This window comes from Artibeus jamaicensis, unplaced genomic scaffold, assembly GCF_021234435.1.
Source record: "Artibeus jamaicensis isolate MK-2021 breed Jamaican fruit bat unplaced genomic scaffold, CSHL_Jam_final scaffold_474, whole genome shotgun sequence".
Classification (NCBI taxonomy): Eukaryota; Metazoa; Chordata; class Mammalia; order Chiroptera; family Phyllostomidae; genus Artibeus; species Artibeus jamaicensis.
In genome coordinates, this window is record NW_026522046.1 from 24426035 (window position 1) to 24448380 (window position 22346).

The following is a 22346-nucleotide window of genomic DNA, read 5'->3' on the forward strand; positions in this document are numbered from 1 at the left end:
GCGGGTTCTGGGGAAAGAGGGCACAAAAACCCAAAACCCAAGTGCTAAGGAGGCGGGATTCGTGTTCAGTCCTAAACAAATGAGGAAACCTAGACGTGCCTGGGAATCAAGCAACGATGGAGGAACTGCTTAAGTAATTTTTATTTTTAAGTGCCCCAACCCCTTCGCCCATAGTATATGTGTATAAGCATATCTGAATGTAATTCCTAAACAAAGTCATTTCCATACACTGGCATTTACTAACATTCCCACGCTCTCGGGGCCAGGGATGCGCAGACTTTTTAGAGGAGTTCGTATGAGCTGTAGCTTGGAGGGGTTATTAACTTCCTAGAGCAGAAGTCTAACGGACGACTCGCCGCCCACTGTCCTTTCCCCGCCTTTTAGGTCTTGGGTGCCGTTGACGGCTCGGGGACTTCGAGGTCTCTCCTCCCTACAGTCCGACTAGGGAGGGCGGACGGAAGCTGGGGTAGACAACTCCCGACTTCTAAATCGGACGCCGGCAGCGGCTGCTCCGGGCTCAATCACTTTGGGGTGACTGGGGTTTGTCCCTCCGGGGCCCGAGGCAGAATCCCGTTGGGTAATAAACTACAAAAGATCACAAGTAGGGACTAAGACCCGGTGATTAGTCTCTTGGGAGACGAGAGCAGGGCAGGGGGCAAGGGGTAACGCCCTTTCTCCGACAGACACCAGCATTTCTGCGATCTGCAAGGCTCAGAACTCCTACCCCACGCCCCAAGCGACGCTTAAGTAGCTCTGAGAAGTGGCGCCCGGAAAAAGCGCGCGGGAGCCCGGACTGCGGAGGAGCGGCCGATGGGGGGAGGGGTGACAGCGAGACAAATCTCCCGGCGACAGCCTCAGCGCAGACTTCGGCTGCTCTAGCTAAAGGCCTCTACTTTCAGGGCTCGCGCAAACGGGGTAGGAAGTGAGAGTATGACAACCTGATCAGAAAAAGATGTACTTTACCTGCGAGACAGCCCACTCCCACCAAGGTTGGAAACGGCTGTATACAGCCCCCTCTTCCACCGGTGTTTCGGCTCCGGGTCCTTCACTCGAAAATGGCGCCTAAAATACAAACTCGAACGGAAATTCGTTACAAATGTGCGCAATGCTTTCTGGGAATCACTAATTTGAAAAAAAGTGCGGCGATTATCACCGCCATCTTCTGGTCGCTTACACGCATGCGCGAACTACCGGACGGGGAACCCAAGAGATTGGAGACATTTCTACTAAGTGAAAGAGGGAAGAGAAGTAATGTTTTCCCTGTAACCACGGGAACAGGTGGGGGGTTGTATGATATTACAACCCCCCCACCCTCCACCATCCTGGCGAGTTTTGAAAGAGGGAAAAAAACAAAATAAAAGTAGGGCTACGCCCACAGCTGGAGGCGGGACTCAGCTGTCCAATAAGGTTCCTTAAAGAGAGGGCGGGCTCTCTAAAAGGCGGAGCCTCAGGCCCGCTTGCTTGACGCGCTGTAGGGAAGTATCGCGGGAAGAGGGAGGGAGCCGAGCTCTTTAGAAGTCGCTATGGTGACGGGCAGGTCAGGAAGCTTCTTGGTACCTGGTCCCCACTCCCCGAGAGCGATGCGCACGACGTTTGTGCAACTTAAGGTAAATCTCTTCATCTTAGGTAGTGGCGAAGAAAGGGTTTGGAAGTTGTGGCCATCCCTGGGACTCACCTTTCCTGCTTCGAGGGTGTGTGCGGGGTGGAGCATCAGTTATTTTCTGTCTCCCTATGGTCAGTGGGGCTCCCTGGAGGCAGCTTTTGGGATCCAACGGAGGAAGCCCTGAATTTGGAGGCAGTCGAGGGACAACAAGGAGATTTGGATTGGTGAATGATCATGTAATACATATGCGAGTAACAAAATAATGATTTCGAGTTATTGGTGTTAGGTCGTTAGTGTTACTAATGAAGGGGTCGGCGGGGGGCTTTTGAAATCATTTGACTAAAAACTCCGTCAGGGAAGAAAAGATATGTCGATGTCATCTGGTTATCTTTATGAGAAAATTACCGATCAGCAAATATTTCTAAAGATGTCATGTGCCCTGACTGGGAATGGAACTGCGATCCTCTGGTTCGAAGACCTGTGCTCAATCCACTGAGTTACACCAGCCAGGGATCTCAGAGTATTATTTATAAAACCAGCAAATAATATCTATCATAGAATTGTTTGTGATTGTTAGTATAGCACACACACTATAAGCATTTGATATGCTAAGGATGTATAATGGGATGTCAAGTTACGAAAAGGTTAGCTCATGAAGGGTCTTGAAAGCTAGGTCAGGATTTGAGATAGGATATGGAGGAAATATCTATTAGAAAAAGTTTGTGCTAAGGAATGACCTGGTAAAAAAATAACAGTAATTATGTGGGATGTGTTAAAAGCAAAAAAGAGATATTAGGCATGGCTTAGATTATTACTGTACAGTCCTCCATGTGTGAGGTCAGAAGTCCCTATGTAGCAGAATGGAAAAAATCCTGACACATTTGGAAGAACTAAAATCTATAGCTTTTATAGATTTTAATATACAAAGTTAAGAGTGTAAACTCTTAAAGTCAGATACTGTTCTTTGTATCTTTGAATTAGTGATGAAGGCATAGAAAGAAAGCTAAATCACAAATAAATTCTAGTTTTACTGCCTTTATTGATTGTTCTAAATAATGGTAGATCTTAATGACTGATGAGAAAGAAATGTAATTTAGGAAATCAATGAAGTGACTGATGACCTTAGATTTAGTTGAACCTAACCATGCCCCACTCACAACAAAAATATTTCAAAACAGGCTTAAACCAGATTGTATAAGGAAGAGAAGACATCCAGAACAAACAGCTGCAGATTAGACTTAAATCTAGAGTGAAAGTAGGACTCAGATTAAGAAGTTAATTTGAGAAAAGATTGGAGTCACGAGAAATAAAGACTCGATTAATCCCTGCCATTACTTTGGATACTTCTCATGAAATTAACACTATCTAATTATAAGAAGAGGCTGGTACAATTGAAATGGACTAGTTTACAATCATTTCAGAAAGTATAAGTCTCATCTTTCTGGTCCAAAATGATCTAACAACGATTATTTGTAATATCAGGCAGACAGGGAGAGAACCCATGCTTTTTACATTTTAAAAGTAAAATTGTACTCCACAAGAAGAAATAAGTGCAGAAAAAAGTTGGAATTAGAAGTAAAACCCTTTACTTAAATTTGCAATTCTTTAGGTGCATGATTTTGTCATTATTACAATATCTGTTTTGTCTGCCTTCCAATGTGGTCACAACATTTCATAAAGTGAAATTAGTTTTGTGGGTAAAGGTTTAAAAACATTAGTCAAGTTTGTGTTTTTAAATATTTAAGTTAATTAGATATTAACTAATGAATCAAAATGAATAAACATGAACTTTTGTAAGTGATATATATGTACTTAGAGACTATTGTTTAAGGTTAATAAGTTGAATATAGACAGGACAGATAGTGATAACTATTCCTCTTGATAATATAGATCCCCAAGCACATTAACCTTGTGGAAACTCTTACCTAACTTAATGCAGAAGGAATAGAAAGTGAGGAAGCAGAATAGATTTTCTGGGAAGGACCATTTCGAAAGATGAGTTGTTTTTCTTTTAAATTTATATTTGTTAGGATTATGGAGATATATGCATATATCCCATGGGCAGTAGCAGTAGAGAATATAGCTCAGAGAGAAAATAGGGTGAAATAGTGTTATAAGAATAGTTGGAATACTAAACATGGACTAGGTTTTTAAAGTTGTGAGTAAAGAGGGATAACATCAGAAAATGGTCATTCTTAGAATCTAGGGAAAAGAAAGAATTGTAGTAATATCTCTGGTAGGACTCTAGATTCCATGTGACAGAAAACCCAATCCTGTTTGTCTTTTAAAAAATTGGCTCCCATAATTAAAAATCAGGTGAGCACAACTGAATGCAGTGTTCAAACAAAGACAGCGGGATTTGGTTTCTGTCTTTGCTCTGCTTGGCATACCATTGTCTTCGTATTATTCTCAGGCTCCACATAGTGGCTTTTGGCACCTCTGGGCTGAGTCCCTACTGTGGCAAGATAGCTGCAGTAACTCCAGCCTTGATTCTTCTAAAATGAAAGACTGGGGGTAAGAAGATTTTTTCTTCCCCATCATTTATTTGAATAAAAGTCCTGGCCATTTTTGAAGAAGCCTCTGTGCAAAGGGAATGGAATTCTCTAGTTGGCTGAAGTCTGAGTTTCATGCTGGCTTTATTCAAGCCACAAGAGGTAAGAGTGAGGAAGTCTGTGTTCCATGAGAAATTCTTTGTAGCTAGGGCAAGAGTGAATATATGTAGGGTGATAAAAACCCCAAATTGTGCTATAAATGGGTAACAATGATTAAGTTTTTACTATATTTCAGCACTCTACTAGACATTTTATGTACTTAATCATCATAATCTGAAGTAGGTATTAACCCCATTTTAGATAAAGAAGAAAACAGTGTATAATATGTGCAAGGTCACTGGAACAGGGTCACTAAAAGAAAGGGGTCAAGTGTAGTAGAGACTGCAAAGAGAATGGGGATGGTGATCTTATGAAAAAGTAACATTGTGTTTTTAAAAAATGCAGAAATGCATAAGGAAAAAATGTATTTGGGCCATAATCTTATCACTCTATAATAAATATATGACTGTATAGATAAATAAAATGCTATAAACATGTTAAAACCTCAAATACTACAGCTCTGGATGGTGTGGCTCAGTTGGACTGAGCACTGGCCCACAAACCAAATGGTTACTGGTTCAGTTCCCAGTCAGGGGACATGCCTGGGTTGCAGGCCAGGTCCCCAGTGAGGGGTGTGCCAGAGGCAACCACACACTGATGTTTCTCTCCTCTCTTTCTCCTTCCCTTCTCCTCTGCCTGGAAATAAGTAAATAAATAAATAAACCTCAAACACTACAGAAACATAGAAAATGAGAATTAAAAGCTGCCCTTCTCATCCCAGTGCCCCTGTTTTCACAGACATCTTCATCTTGTCTTGTATTTCTTCCCAGAAAAATATTTTAGTACCCAATAGCTTAAATATATATCCCTTTTTATTTACACGAAAGGGATTGAGTTATATAATATTACTGTATACCTCTTGTCATTTAGTATAGACATCATTCTGTATCAATGTATATACATTTCATCTCGTTTTTTAAATAGTTGCGTAGCACTCTATATCAGTTGAGTGTGATTCTTTTATGCTAGTTGATGAATTAAAAAGGTGAATTAGCCCTGGTTGGTGTAGCTCAGTGGATTGAACACAGGCCTGTGAAGCAAGGGGTCATCGGTTTGATTCCCAGTCAGGGCACATGCCTGGGTTGCAGGCCAGGTCCCCAGTAGGAGACACATGAGAGGCAACCACACAGGGATGTTTCTCTCTCTTTCCTTCCCGTCCCCTCTCTAAAAATAAATAAATATTTTTTAAAAAGGTGAATTGAAGATGACTAATTTTTCAATTTTTGAATCAAATGGTTTATTGGCTAGAGTGAAAACAAACGTCCTGCATTTATTAGGACACTCTGCAAAAAAGATTATAAACATAACCAATAAAAATAATATTAAGTATGATTGGCAAGATCTAGCCATAATGATAAATAAAACTGCAAGGAAATGTAAATATCACAGTCTATACTATACTTTAGCAAATGCATATGGTAATTGGAATGAGGTAGGGGTTGGAAATCTTTTGTAATGGAACTATACTGCCATTTGAAAACCTGTTTCCTTTGCTTGTTGTGCCTTTGAATCTGTCCCTGGGAATGGTGAGCCTGCCTCTTCCCAGTCATACAAGAGAATTCTTGTATAGTTCCATGGTGGGAACAATCTGAATAAAAGATCTACCTCTCCCCCCTTTTCTTCTTTTCTGGGAATGAGACCCAGAAGTCTGATTAGAGCTATCAGTTAAGAAAATTGTTGATAAAAATTGCACTTTTAAAAATAAGACCTTGGGTAGTCATAAACAAACCATTCATTTCAACTATTAATGTCAATACACAGGGTTAGCCAATATGCAAATGACCTAGAAAGAACTTGGAATTAATGTGCTTAAGGTCTGACCCTTGAGTTTCTTATTTATCCCTCACATTCCTGTTCACTGTTGAGGCTTTTCTGCTTCTTCTTATCTGTAGGTACAGTCTTGTTGATAAATCATGTTTTCCTGCTGAAACTTTCTGCTTTTGTTAGTGTTTCTATCTCTATTTTATTTCTTAAATATAAATTTCTGGGTTTTTTGTAAACTGCAGTAATGATTTTTAAGTGTATGATTTTCAGTGGCATTAAGTTCATTTGTATTGTGCCACTATCACGTCCATCCATCCATAGAACCCTTTTCATCTTGCAGAAGTGAAACTCTGTACCCATCAAACAATAACTCCCCAGTTCTCCCTCCCCACATCCCCTGAAACCACCATTTTACTTTCTGTCCGTATGAACCTGACTATTCTAGATACTTCATACAAGTGGAATAATGTAGTATCTGTGCTTTTGTGACTGGCTTATTTCAATTAGCATAATGTTAAGTTTAATTCTTAACATTAATACTTAATTCTCTTTTCTTAGTTCTAACTACATTCCACATTATAAACATATATATCCGTAACATGAACCCTAATAGGGCTCTCAGAGAAAGATTTGATATTGTAGTCCTGAGTTTTAAGGCTGAAAATTCAGGAAAAATTAATTTTTTCAGTCTGGAAGCAGAATTCCTTCTTTGGGAAACCTTGGTCTTTGCTCTATATCAACACCACATAGAACCTAAGAGACCAGTTCCAGGAAGGAGGCTACAGTGTAAATTGATTTTTCACCTTCCCTTAAGAGACCACTAGGACTATTCTATCATACCTTACACATACCTTTCTTTCCCCAGAAAACAGGGGTCTAAGAACTGTTAATTCAAGACTCTTAATTCCCTGCATTAGTTGGTTAGTAGGTTTAGCTATTGATGACAGTAACTGAAACATGATAAAACTTTATTCCCTATCACACAAAATTCTGAATAGGTGGTACAGGAATGATGTGACTCTCCAAGAGGCCAAGAGTCTTGGTTCTTCCTATCTTACTACTGTGTGATACGTGGCCTTGGTGGCACAGCAAGGAGAGCGTTACTCTTATTTTCTAAGTTTTTATTTTCCACTTATGCTGTGATTTTAATAACTTTTATAAATTGCTTCCTTAAAAAGTAAATGAGTTACTTCTGTGGGCCCATTACTTTTGAGCAGTGTTACCTACCCCCACAGAATGTAAGTCCCAGATTGGACTGCTAGGTTGACTATGTTGTAATATTCCCGTGTGGGTTTCAGGACTGTTAATGTCCTGTGTGGCACCACCTAGTTTCTAGGGCAGCCGGAGAAACAGGTATGGTGGCCAGGTATGTAGCAGAAATTCAGATTTTTCTATCACATAAGCAGGGATAAATGAATATTGGAGGACAGTTACCTATTTTGACCATTTCCCACTAACTGTTCCAAACTCTGAACTCTTTCCGATCTAAATCCTACCCCTCACTCTACCTTTTGGCACTCATAGTGTATCATTGGTAAATCCGTGTCCTCAGCCTTTACTCTAATTTATTTCTTTACCTTTGTAGTCTAATTTAAATCTGATGTTTCCTAAGGGAACTGCTTTCCCCATGGTCCTCTCAAGTGCAGGCTGTTTTGCTTCCAAGCCTCCCTTGTTCATTATTGTGTGTCCAGACAGTGCTTCTTTTTCCTCTTCCTCTCTAAAATCCCCTACTCTCTTTGAGACGAGTCCTACCAGATTAGATCATTCTCTGCCCTGCTTTTCTACAGTCATTTGCAGATCTCAGCTGTTTTTCCTTATTCAATGAATATTCTGTCTCTATCTCCACCACTATTCCTCTCATTATTCTCAGAAATTTAATATCTGCAAATCAATCCATCCCATTCCCTGGCCTGTCAGTTCCTTGACTTTGGTTACCTTCTTTTCACAGTCTTAACCTACTTCATCGTTACCAATACCAACATTCCCCAAATCTGTCTGAAGCATCTGATTATATGTCTCCACTTGCTTTTCTCTGGTTTACTTCCTGTAGAATCTTAACGCAAACAATACTTCAGACTTCAGTAGGACTTCTAGGCCATGGAAGCAACCACCTTTTCATGTAGCTGGGAATTCTCATCCATGGCTTTGAACGTGATCTTTGTGCTGATAATGTTCAAAATGATATTTCATTGTTATCTCCAGCTCTGTTGTCTTCCTTGACTCCAGACTTTGTATATTCATTTATTCTTACATTCTCTGTTTGGGTGTCTAATGGGCGCCTTAAACTTAACATATCCAAACCAGAATTTTTGATATCACCCCTTCCAACATTGTCCTCCCTCAGTCTTCCTCATTTCAGTAACTGGCAACTCAGTTCTGCCTGCTGAAGCTTCAGTGTCCTTTTTTATTCTTCTTTCTCTTAAACCCAATTCATCAACAAATCCTATGGAATCTTATTTCAAAATATATTCAGAATATGACCACTTCTTATCAGCTGTGGCCCGTACTGCTTTTCATATCCAAGCCACTTTCCAGATTCTTGAAGTCTTAGCTGGCCTTTCTGTTTCTGGTCTTGTTCATCCTTGCTTTGTTTTTACTTACTTGTTTGTTTGTTTATTTGTTTGTTTTAAATATACTTATCCATACTCATACTTAAAAAATGTCAACTTCCTGCCACTCTCTCACTCCCTCTGTCTTAGCCATACTGGCCTTCATGATCTTACTTAACCTTAAAAGCATGTAGAAGAGTTTGAAAAGAGTTAAGTGTAGGAGGAGGAAGATCAGCTCTGGGGTAACTGCAGTACTCAAGGCAGAGGATGATGGTGGCTTTGAACTATGACAGACGTGCTGAGAAGTAGTCAGATTTGGAGTATATTTTGGTAGCTGGACTATTGGGGTTTGCTGAGCACATTTTTTTCCTTAAGCCTGGTGAATGTTGATCCACACTAGACCAAAGACAACTTATAAATGATTTTTGGTAGCAAAGTCATAGTTGCACCCTTGTACTCCTGTACAAAGTTGTGAAGTAGATCAAGTTATCTGTATTCAAGAAACTTTCTTTTTATTATTCCCCCCTCTCCCACCCCACCCCTAATACCACTGACTAGTCAGATCCTTGGTAACTAATGCCTTTGGGCAGATAAAAATGCCTCAGCACAGCTCTCAGGCAGCTCTGCGCTTCTCCAGATTGGCCATGTTCTAATACTACATTTTCGTTATTCCTCTATTTTGTTTCACATCAGAATGCACAGATGCTTCATGCAAATCATCTCAGCAAAATAGGATGTATGGGGAAGATCTTTCTGAGCAAGGGAGAACTTTCCCAAGTGTTAGGATGCCACCTCCTCTTTCTGTAGTTCCTTGGCCCCTTGTTTCTGAATGGTTGCAGATTCCTTTTTCATAAAAAAAAAAAGAGAGAAATTCTTCCTAATTATTATGGACTTCACATTTGAGGTATTGTGATCTAGATTATATCCTGCCTTTTTGTCAAAGATCTTTTAAGTTTCTGGTTGAAATGTATATTCAGATTTTATCTGTATTTTCTTGTGTTGTCATTTCCAGAAGCAACAATTACCTGCTGTTATTCTTTTAAAATCCTTATAAACTGGGTGAATTTGAATGACTGTGATAAAGCAGAATTTTATTAATATGTTTACTCTTTTTCCCTAATTAGAAGAGATCTGATGGAAGGGAGGAAGAAGTTTTGAGAAAAATGTTGAAGGTTCTAGGGACCAAAAGCGAGCCTGTGCAGGGTGCCGGGGAGAGATTGTACTTTCTTGGGCTGCTCTACACAGTTTCATACTTCTCATGTTGGACAGAAATCTGAGTGAACTGGAAGAGAGAGATCTTCTTACTCTAGTTACATATTGGCTGACCATGAAATTTGAGATTTTTTTTCTGTGGTTTTAACAACGTTTTCCTCCCAATCTAACAAATTTACAAGTAGAATAAGTGACAAAGGTGCTTTGAAATGCAGCTGTATTTAGCACCTTGCTGATCTGAAAGTCTTCCTGGACTGGGGGAATGAGGTTATCTGAAGGAGGCCTGCTGAATTCTTATCAGCACGTTCTTTGATCTAGTTAGCAGTAATTTTCTGGTTGGTGAAGAGGATTTTGTTCCTTTAATGACACTTTTTATTTAATTTATATTCTTATTAGGTTAGTGATGTTACTCAGAAAGAATCTCATAACTATAAACTGAATTTAGACAATTTAGCATTTTCTTGATTTGTATCTTTTGATCATTTGGTTATTAGAGGGGGGGTTGTTAGTCTTCTTTTTCCAAATTTTTATTTGTCAATTATATGTGATTTTTATACAACTTTTAAACAGATTTATTACCTCTGCCTTAAATAACTCACTTGTTTTTCACATTGCCACTATGGCAACCCTAACTGTTGGGGTGGTTTATCTACGTCTGATAGAATGTAAATCTCAGATTGGACCACTGGGTTGAGGGTGTCATGATATTTCCAAGTGGGTTCTAGAGTTAAGACTCTTAATATCTTAGTCCTTGATCAGACCTTGGGATGTAAAGTAATGTATTTGACAGGGCCAACATTGATTTGCCATTGAGGGGATTCCCAGTTTACAGAATCTTTTGATTTGACCTCAGGATAGCTTTTGGAAATTATTTACCTGACCAGATTTAGTGGTATTCTGCACCTGGAGGACTGTTTCAGGCATTGAGTAGAGAACCTCTGGGGTCCAACCCAAGGCCTCCAATTGCCCCTTGGCAGGACTAGCACACCGACTAGTTTTCTTCCTCTTTTATGTCTTCAATACCAGCATGATTGAAAGCATGTTTCAGTGTCCTGGGGGTGCTAAGGTGTTTTGCTTGCTTGTATTTTTTTTGTGTACATGTGTTTGTTTTTAATGCACATTTTCTATTTTCCCCCTAACTTTTATTTTTTACAGTGAATACAGTCAAGTTGCATTTTAAAATTTTGCTGGAAAGTGGAAAGATGAGACTGAAGATATCTCTTTTAAAAGAACCAAAGCATATCCTTTTAACACAGACTGTATTGTGATCATCTTACTAGAGTATTGTTAGAAGTTTTGTTGTATTTTGTGTTCTACTTGGATAATTTTTTTTCATTCCTTTAATGGTAGCTTAGCTAAATTGTTTTGAAATACTGAGATCATGTGTTGCAGGTAATTCTCCAAAGTAAACTATTTGCTCTAAATCTTACTTTCAAATTCTTATTGACATTTTTCTTACTTTACTTAAGTACTGTACTTAAGTACATAAAAAACAGCTTTATTTAGTTTAGTAAGATCTTAAAGAGAAGCATTTCTTTTTAACTAAATAATTTCCTTGCTGGTGCAATGTAGTATGTTTTTAAATGAGTTCTGCTCGATTTATTCATACTCATGACAAAGTGGAGAATGAGCTGGGAAAATCTGACCTTTATTATTATTTCATGCAGGAAAATGGCATTATAAATATTTCCTCACCCTGGCTGGTGTACCTCAGTGGATTGAATGGGGGCTGCGAACCAAAGGGTCATCAGTTCAATTCCCAGTCAGGGCACATGCCTGGGTTGAGGTCCAGGTCTCTAGTTGGGGGAGTGTGAGAGGCAACCACACATTGATGTTTCTCTCCTTCTCTTTCTCCCTCTCTTCCCCTCTCTATTTATTATATAAATGAATACAATCTTTAAAAAAGAAAAAGAAAAACTGCTAATCCAGTGGGACAGTGCTGAGCTGATTTGATACAGTGATTTGCAGGGGGAAAATAAACTTAAAATAAGTAAATAAATAAATAAATATTTTTTCAAACATGTGACCCTGTAGTTTGTCATCAGGATTCCCAGTTATGTTTCAGGAACATGTGGCAGGCCCCTTTACCTTCAGTCTTGTTTATACCAGTGCTTCTAAAAGTATGATCTGCAGAGTTGATTACAGGCCTATAAAGGGATAAGTACAGAACTGAAAGTAAAAAGTAAAACATTTTTGTAACAATTTGACATTGTGACATCATCCAAATATAAGATCTTTTTTTAAGTAATTCATTCTTATTTTATCTTACAAAATGTTTGAGACAGATTTGAAATCAAGAAAAATGTGTTCTTCAAAGATAGAAAAGCACTGATTTAGACATTTGAACAGATCTTTTGAATTTATATTGTCTGCTTGTTTTACCTTTTAGGTGAAGATATAATCCCTCTTATTTCTACTGAAGTCATTTTTACTGCTTTTTTAAAGTGTGCCCTCCAGGTGTTCATGCCACATACAACCATATCATATACAAGATTCATGCCATTTACAAGATTCTGACTATGTCCATTATCTGTGTTTACCTTTCTTTTCAAGCTTGAGGAATAACAGTCTCGTGGCAGTCTTTTTAGACTTTCTTAACCCAGTAGTCTTCTCATTTCCCTCATAGTTGCAGTTGTCCTATTTGAAGACACATCATGCACATCTGATGTGTATCTATAGCAGTTTATATAAGAAGTTTAATGTGTTATGTTTTGGTGTGTGTGTTGTTTTCCCCTTTTCTAAATTTTACCTAACATTCTCCCTTTCTAAAGTTCTTACGTAATATTATTTAGGCTGTAGCCCTGATTGGTGTGGCTCAGTGGGTTGGACGTTGTCTGGTAAAGAGAAAGGTCACTGGTTCAATTCCCAATCAGGGCCCATGCCTGGGTTGTGGGCCAGGTCTGCAGTTAGGGATGTGCAAGAGGTAATCAATAATGTTTCTCTTACACACCGATGTTTCTCTCCCTTTCTTCCCCCATCCCCTCTTTCTAAAATTAAGTAAATACATATTTTTAAAAGCATAATTAGGCTATAGAATTTTTTTTTAGTAATGGTCTAGAGATATCCTTTATTTATTTACTTAATTTATTGACTTTAGAGAGAGAGGAAGGAGTGGGGTCACATAGATTTGTTGTTCCACTTAATTTATCTATTATTGGTTTATTCTTGCATTTGCCCTGACTGGGGATCAAACCATAACACACAACCTTGGCATATTGTGACAATGCTTTAACCAACTGAGCTACCTGATCTCTTTTGTTTAGATTATATTTTGAGTTACCAGTATTCCAGTTTCACTTTATTACCTATTTACCTTTAGACTGTTATAATCTTTCTACAATTTCTTTTAGCCATTTTTGGTCATTTGCTTAATCTGCCATATTTTGAAGTATTAAAAAATCTTAGAACATCCCAGAATAATTATGGCACATTGTTTCTTTCTTCTTGAAGTTTTTTGAATACTCAGATAAGCTAATAGAAAGCACCGACCAGAAGAGGAGGAAGTAAAAGGATGGTCAAGAGAATAACTCACCCACCTAGGGATGATCCCTAATGTAGGATTCCAGATATAAGCAATAGAAAGTGTCCCTCATAAACAACAAACTGAAATGCCTGAAGTGAGAGACCCATTTGGTCTCTGAAGTGAGGGCTTCTTGATTTATCAGAAATCTTTCAGATAAATCAGAGACCAAAAATGGATCAAATAAAGTAAGAAATTTAGGGTTCATATCGTATCTAGCACTATACACTTTATAGATGAAGTAAATTGTAATTGAACTATTTCCTGAATTTAATGTGAGTAAGTTTGGTAAGATTGTAGTTTCAGCTGTTAAGCCATAGTTTTTTTCCCTAGGTAAATTGTTATTATAGTGTGTAATTTAAGCAGATATTTTACTATTAGATTTCAATACTCTCTATTAACACTTGATTTTTAAAACATCAAAATAATACATGCTTAATTTAATAACTTAAATGATACAAATATATGTAGATTAAAAAGTATAACCCCCTTTTTTCCCTATTTATTCCCCAGTAGTTTAGTGTATATTCTTTCATACCTTTTGATCTGTTCAGTGTTTTTGTGTATCTTTTGGCCTTGTTTATGGAATATCTTGTAACACAATTGTCAAATTTCTATGTAGTCAAATCTTTTTTTTCTTTTGGCATCTGGCTTTAACTTGCTTTCCATTCTTGCAACTGTTTGTTTAGATGCACATTTTCCTTTAAGTGGAAAGTATATGAAGTCATAAAATGGTAGCTACATTTAGAAGGTTGAAATGTTTCATTGTATTTTATACTCATTTTATAATCTGCATCTGAAAAGTCTTCTGTTCTTTAAAATTTAAGACTTTTGTGTGTTTCTCCTTAACATGGTGACACATCAAGAATTAGTGAGCTGTGTGGGCTGGACCACTGCTGAAGAACTGTATTCATGCAGCGATGATCACCAAATAGTGAAGTGGAACTTGTTAACCAGTGAAACAAGTCAAATAGTAAAGCTTCCGGATGATATTTACCCAATAGATCTTCACTGGTTTCCAAAAAGTTTAGGTACAAAGAAACAAACTCAGGCAGAAAGTTTTGTCCTCACAAGTTCAGATGGTAAGTTTTTGATGTTATGTCCTCCTCGTTGTATTTAAAAGACATCATGTTAATATGACTTTTATTCTTTGAGTTGCTTTACCAACTGGTATTTGTGGATCTGTTTGTCTTCATCCACACATTTTGTCCATTTTTTCTTTGGTCAGTTGATTTATGTACAATACAAGCTATAAAACTATTGTCATGAAAAAATGTGAATTAAACTGCTGTATCATGGGGTTGAATCTGAACCTTTGGCTTTATTTTTTATGTGTTCTTGTACTAGTTATTAAGCTGTTACCAGTTTTGGTTTCTAATTTCTTCAAATTTAACTTCATGACATAACTACACTAAAAATAAGGACACAACACATACTCATTTAGTAAGCTATCTTTATTATCTAGTACATGTTAATTTCTACTTACAGAGTCGGAGATTTATTTAACTTGATCATAGCTTTATTACTGGTACATAAAAAGCATGATTTTCTGCTTTTTAAGGGACTGTTTTAATTTTCTTAGAAACGATTTGAATCGTTGGCCCTTGCTTGTGTGGCTCAATGGACTGAGCACTGACCTGTGAACCGAGGACTGGCCAGTTTGATTCCCAGTCAGGGCACATGCCTGGGTTGTGGGCCAGGTCCCCAGTAAGGGGCGTGTGAGAGGCAACCACACATTGATGTTTCTCTCCCTCTCTTTCTCCTCTCTTTCCCTCTCTGAAAATAAATAAAAAAAATAAAATAAATAACTTGAATTGTTATTGTCTGTATGACACTTTACCCACGATGTCAAGAGTACATTCATCAGAAGTAATGGAAAGTTACTCAGCTAACACTTATGCAAAGATGTAGTTTTTTGGTTCACTTAGCTCCAGGGGTTGATCTTTAAGCACAGGTGCATCAGGCCCCTGTTCTTACTGTGTCTTAGAGAGGCTGTCCCTACAAGGTGAGCATCATCATGCAGCCCACAGCCCCAGTCTTATTCTGCTAGAATAGACATAGCAGAGAGAGTGCTTATTCCTAAATATTTCTTGCAGTCAAGTAGTAGAGATGGTGGTGGGAGATCATGGGATCACCTGCCCATCACTTAGTGAATTACTTTAGTCAAGGGATGGGGCACTGGTTGAGCACAGCAGGCTTCAGGCCACTGTGGAAAGGGAAGCAAAGAGAAGAGGGCTTTTGTAACCAGAACCGGGAAGGGATGTTATGGCAGACAAGCACATCAGATTCCACGACTTTCACAGGCAGAACTTAGTGCTTGGTGCTTAGGAGACTGAACCACAGCTAGAATTCTTTTTACATCAGATGATAAAGCATTGACTTAATAAAAAAGTTTTAATTTTTATTTAATTTCACATTTACAGAAAAGTTGTAAGAATTGTGTGAATAACTTTTCCATATCCTTAATCTAAATTTACTAATTGTTAACATTTTGTTCCATATTCTTTATCATCGGTTCTGTCTCCCTCTCTCTGCCTGCTCCCCCACGTTTGAAAGTAATTTCTAGACATGCCCTTTAACTGTAAACACTTTAATGTATTTCCTAAGAATAAGAATTTTCTGTGATATAACCACAATACATTGATCAAAATCAAGAAATTTAACATTGATGCAATAGTATTATCTATCTAATCTATAGTTCCTATTAAAATTTTAACAATTGTCCTAATAATGTCTTTTATAGAAATTTGTTTTTTCTGGTACTAAATAACACATTGCTTTTACTATGTTTCTCTAGCCTCCTTTAATCTGGAGCAACTCCTTAGTCTTTCTTTTTTAATATTGGCAGCTTTGAAGAATACAGTCCTGTTATTTTTGTAGAAAAGTCCCTCAACTTGTGTTTGGTGGCTGTTTCCTCATGATTAGATATGGTTTACACGTTTTTAGCATCGGTACTTAGGGTATCATATTAGGAGATTTGTGATGCTGGTTTGACCCATTTTTAGTGATCTTTGATTACTTCAAAAGGCATATTCACTAAATTAATCTACTATAACATTACTGCTTTTAAAATAATTTGTGAAAGAACACTTTCAGACCATTTAAAAATATTCTTTTCCTCCTCTCCTCGAACTTCCTCCCACTATCTTAGTATCTATTGATGATTTTTGGCTGAGTTATTACTAAGATGGTTGCCAATTGGTAATTTTTAAAAACTCTATAATTCTTTCCACATTATTTAGTTGGTATTCTGCTGCAAGGTAGAGCCTCCCATCCCCCCATTTGTTTATTTGTTTGCTTAAGTCATTTAGATTCATAGATTCTTATTTTATTTCTTGAGTATACTGTTACCATTAATCTTTAATTTCGATGTAAACATTGTCCCAGATTTGGCCAGTGGGAGCCCCGTTAAGCCAGCTCAATTTTTTTTGTTTTTTTTTTTGCGGGGTAAGATATGTGCCTTCATCATTTTTTGAGCCTTTCTTTGCTGGTACAAGGTGTTCTAGCTCATCTTGTATTTTCCCTGTCCCAGCACCCAAATCAGCCATTTCTCGTGTTCTTTTTTTTTGGGGGGGGGGGTGCTTAATGTATTTAAAAACTAAGATGAGAGTGCTGGATGTGCTAATTTCAAAGGAGTGTGTCTACTTTACGGCCCCTTCAGAGGACTGAGCTAAGGGTTGTGAATGTAAATGTACACTTAAAAACATACCTACAGCTGTTTCTTTCTCTTCCTTCCTCCTTCCCTTTCTTCCGTTCATTTTTTTCTTTTCATGCTAACAGCCATGAATTAATTCCAATGCCACCAGTTCTAATTCAGCACCACAGGGTTAATTCTAGTGTCTTTTTCTCCATATTTGAAAACAGTGAGAAAGCCTGGCTTTCATTATTCTCCATATACAGGGTCTGGCAGAAGTAATACCCACTTGAGTGTGGTTGGTAGGGTAATAATATGGGTGTATTAACTTATAGTTTTAATTTGAACATTTCATCTAAAATGTTATATGGTGTGCTTGAGTGTGATATTAGTATGTAACAGAATTACATGCTTATGATTTTGTAATAAAAGGTTTTGTAATAAAAAAGAGGCCTTATTGGTGCTGGACCCTGTATTTAGTCATTTGCTCAATACTACAGTACACAGTAGGTTGTTTCAGAGTTGCCAACCCATACTACTGAAAAAATTAATTTGAATTCAATATTTGTTTCCTGTTGTTTTCTTTACACTGAGGTTATAGAGTCCGAGTCCTGTGTTCAAAAGTTACTTGCATTTCCCCTGCTTAAGTGTTACGTCATTCATTTAAAATACAGTGAAGTATATTTATTTCTATTTGTTTTTCATTTAAGATTTTCCTTCTATTCTTGTTGATTTGATTATTTTTTGTATATGCTAAACATTAATGTGGGCGGTTCCACAAAGTCAAAACTGTATTAAAAAATTTACTTACTCAGAGCAATATTACTACCCTTCCCCACCGGACCCCATACATCTTGTTTCCATTTACTCCCTCTGGGTAGCTAATCTTTTTGGTTCTGGCTTATTCTTCCTGGATTTATTTCGACAGAAACAAATAAAAACATGTATATATTCTAATTTCACCTTTTTAAAAGAAGTTACACAGAAGATGGCATATCATATATTTTCTTCGCATTTTCCTTATTAAACTCAACAGTATGAGGATTGAATTTTATCTGCTAAATATGAATAGTAAATCTAATTAGTCTTGATAATTTCTGTTGTCTGAGTGTGCCCTAAATTATTAAGATCACTTTATTACACTTAACTAAATAATGATTGCTTGGGTCTTTATTTCACATTGGCTTTAGATAAAACACTTTCTGATAGAAAAAAGTCTAAAAAGTGTAATTTAAAAGATAAATCTGTAAGATTAAATAAGGGAAAATGCATTATGACTCTTGAGAAACTAGAATGTTTATTTCGGGGTTTACTGTATAAAAAAACAAATAAGGTAACATGGCTCAGCTAAATGTGGGAGGGAGAGAGAACCAGAGCAGAGTAGTTGAATGTTTTCTCCTGGGCTGGGATGAGGAGTCTCTGGGGTCTTATGAAACAGAAGGAAAAGGATGATAGATCGAAGAAAAGAAGTGGAAGGGAAAGACAGAACAGCATCCAGAAATGAAAAAGAAATGTTCAAGTGGAAAAGAAAGTGGATGACATTAGGAGGTGGTCAAGGAGTTTCCTGCCAGATAAAGATCTGGGGTGTTTGATATATCAGTGCCATATTCTATGTTAACCCAATACTTTAAGTAAAAAAAAAACCCTATTATTCTTGTTTTAGAAAAAGCCCATATAACATGAGATCTATCCTCTTAACAAATTTTTATGGGACCATGCAGCATAGTTAACCATTAAAATAATGTCCCATAGATTTCTAGGGCTTTTTCAATTTGTGTGATGTTAACCTCATACTTAAAAATTCTCTTCAAGATTTAATTCATTGTTTAAGTGTTGTTCTAGTTGCCACCAACTTTCTCTTAGTTTTTTTCACCTTTAGCCTGTCAGAAAAGATTACAATTTTTGAGTTTGTCCGTCATTTTTCCAGCGTTTCCTTTGTCCGTCCCCCTCCCTTTTCTGTGGGCTTAATGGTGATGTTCAGAAAACATCCTTGGGTTTGGGGCAGGTCCTGAACATAAAGCAGCCCTTTGCCAAGTATTTTGTCTGACCAGTAATTCTCTCTTCAATATTATTGCTCTGTTGAACATTTCATGCAATTGTATTCCACTTTATAGAGGAGACATTCTTTAACAATGTGTTAAAAATTTTACATTTTAAAAAGAATTGAATTATTTAAAATGCATTAGGGGAGCTGCTATGTTAAGGAATTCTGGTATAAAATCTTGTAAAGCCAGTAAACACTCCTTAAATTATATTTAGTGAAAGTTGATATTTTCCTACATTATATTAGATATCTTACAATAACCTCTATATTCTTACTACTTCATATGTCCACTTTAAAACCCCATTTTAAAAAGAATTTGTGTATTTATTTCTTTTTTATCAGAAGTTAGCAGTTACTGATCTCTGTGGCTTTTTGCAACCATCTGCCAAAACATTTCTGCTATTAAGCATTCTGCAAAAGTGCTCATGTGCCCTTTTTTCCTAACACCCTATTCCTAGCCTTCTTATGTTTCCATGGACATTTCTTAAGGCATTTCTAATTTTAAAAAATGTGTTTCATATAACTTTAATCTACTCCCTCTGTTCTTTCTTTTTATAACTTTTTCCTCTTTCTAGTTTATCTGTAATAACAAGAGATTAATTTTATAACCCTGGAATTCAAATACCCATGTTTTTATCCAAATTGTTCATTGTTTAATAAATCAATAAATGAATCATGTTGGTTATATTATCTTCCCAATCCCACCCCTAGCAAATAATTGGAAATAAATTAGTTCATCTCTAGTTTTAGGCTTGTACTTTTAAAAAGTTATAAAAACTCTGGGGAGAAGAAGAACCAAAAGAGTTAAAAATGAGTAATTATTGGTTTTAAATATTTGGTATATGTAACTTATATTTATGCTTTACTCTGGGGTGTGCTATTCAAGCAATTTATAATAATCAGCCAATATACAAAGACCAAAGATTTATTAAGTGCCAAATCTATGCAAAGAGCTGACCCTCATTATCCCAATATACTGTATTTGCCATGTATAATGCTTTTTTGCCCAAGTTTTTGAGGGAAAAATAAGCATGCACATTATTATACATGGTATAAGGATTACATACCATGGGTATAATAATGAGTATAATAATCCATGTATAATGCACATAAAAACATGGGGGCACATTATACATGGGAGCACATTATACATGGCAAAATATGGTATATCTTCTGTGAGGTCATAGGAAGCAAGAAGAATTTTAGCACTTGTTAGAAAGTCAGTATTTGGTATTTTATAATGACATATCATTGACCAAAACACATACATTTTTGAAATATGGAATAGATAAAGAGGCAATTTCTGGACCCTTCATTTCTAGTTTAAGAGTTTGGATAATTTCTTTGGTGATGGATTTATTCATGATATTCAGTAATTGTGTAATATGTGGATATTCTGTGCTAGGCAACGTGCTAACATTTAGTGAAACCGACCTGATTAAGTAAATAATGGTCACAGGATTAGCTTTCCACTTACTGTACGTCATCTTTAGTTTCTTCTCTTGAGATTCGCTCTCTTGTATGTTGTCTGTAATTTTAAGTTAGTATCATAAAGAGAATAGTGCCACAGTTTAATTCAAAGTAATTATTGCGTTGAAAAATGGCCCAGAGGTAATTATAAAATTAAAAGGAAAGTGTAGAGAGTCGATGGTGCTAGTGGGTGGCTGGATGAAGGAAAAGGGTAGATTATCATTGAAGTGCTAGAAAATGAATGAGAAAACAATGTCAAAGCAGTCCATTTAAAAAATTTATTTACTTTTAGTTACTGGATATGGTTGCTGAGTTGGTTAAATTTAACAAATGCTGGTTATGTAAAAGCATATTGCAAATAAAAAATATGACTAAGACATGGCCCCATGCCCTGAAACAAATCACAGCCCAATAAAAAATGATGCAACAGAGCTACAAATAATGTACACTGTGTGAAAAGGAGGGAAAGACTTTGTTGGTGGGAATGGATGCAGGTGGGCAGTGAAAGAACCACAGGGTGCTAGGTGTTAAATGTTTTCAAACCATCAGTATTAGAGTTCTCCAGAGATATGTTTTAAAGCTATCTTAAGCATCTGACTTAAATATATTTTTAATGAATAGTGAATATTAAGCCAGATCTTGAAAACCTTAAGTTAAAAGTGAATTGAAACAAAATAAATCCTCTGAGGCAAAATTTGGTTAGGCAGCCATGTTATTCTTTTACTGCTCTCCCCAAATTATACATGTATACACAAATTTATATACGAGGTTTGTTCAGAAGGTATCCAGTCATGTAATATAAAAAATAGAGACATTTACTGAAGAAGATACAAGATACGAGAAACATTGTACACAGGACAATGATGCCTCAGTCTCCTTCAAAGTAGGCACCTCAGGACCTCACATAGTTCTCCCAGTCGCCATCAGCTGCCCATCATATTTTTCTGAATCTTGTTGATCTGAAATCTCTTCTCTTTTAAAGGTGATTTTAACTTTGGGAAAAGCCAGAAGTCGCAGGGTGCCAAATCTGGCCTGTAGGGGGTCTGAGACACCTGGGTGATTTGATATTTTGCCAAAAAACTGCACAAGATGTGATGCATTAGTGGGCACATTGTTGTGATGAAGCTGCCAATCACCAGTTGCCCATAGCTGTGGCCTTCTGAATCATCCAAATAGTTTCTGCAGAGGAATGTTCAAGCTTAATGTAAAACTTGATGCAGATTCGTTGCTCTACTCATTTTGAATGTGTTGGTCACACAGTACATGTGCTCACTCAATGGCATCTACTGCCCCCACTGACTAGTACAGTGTAGTCATCATTGTTCACATGTGCACATTCCAGTCCACCCTCCTTGGCTGCTAGGTTACATCGATGTTGTGTGAACCGTTCTTGTTATATTAACAATGGCTGGACTTGTTCTGGACAGACCTTGTATGTATTGATTTGGGTAACATTTCTAATTTCACTGTACTTAATTAATTTACCTAATAACACAATCTATGTGTTATAAGACTTCATGATCATTCAAAACCATACTGATCTTTTCTCAGATTCCTGTAATACTCTTTGCACAGTTGATTTATCCCCTTGACATCTCTTACACCCTTTGTTTATGTACTTTAAAGATGTTCTTCCCTGAACATGGGGTTAGGCAAAAGCAGGTATACAGTTGTGGGCACATGAAACAGAGTTTATTCTTGTATTATTAGTTATTAATTATTATATTATTTTTATACAAATGACTATGAACTCACTTTTGGCTCACTCTCTGTGAACTTTTTGGGTTGGGAACCAGATAGCCTGCTTTTCTAGTCTACCTGGTGCCTGCCCCAATGTAACATTATGTAAGGTAAATATTTTAAAATTTGGGATTATTAATTGTTAAATTAACTAAACAA

General features: G+C 37.0%; 2 protein-coding genes across 2 annotated transcripts in view; one reads left to right on the forward strand and one right to left on the reverse strand.

Moving 5' to 3' along the window:
* The window catches only part of SMC4 (structural maintenance of chromosomes 4), a 35608-nt gene extending 34524 nt beyond the window's left edge, over positions 1-1084 (reverse strand). Inside the window, exon 1 of the mRNA XM_053657747.1 lies at positions 964-1084. The gene's annotated coding sequence lies outside the window, so the exon portion shown is untranslated. The remainder of the gene's footprint in view (positions 1-963) is intronic.
* A 397-nt stretch (positions 1085-1481) lies between these two features.
* Positions 1482-22346, forward strand: part of IFT80 (intraflagellar transport 80) — a 106126-nt gene continuing 85261 nt past the window's right edge. The window contains exons 1-3 of the mRNA XM_053657869.1: positions 1482-1607; positions 10935-11017; positions 14159-14381. Coding sequence (XP_053513844.1) covers positions 10982-11017; positions 14159-14381 — 259 coding nt within the window. The 5' untranslated portion in view covers positions 1482-1607; positions 10935-10981. The remainder of the gene's footprint in view (positions 1608-10934; positions 11018-14158; positions 14382-22346) is intronic.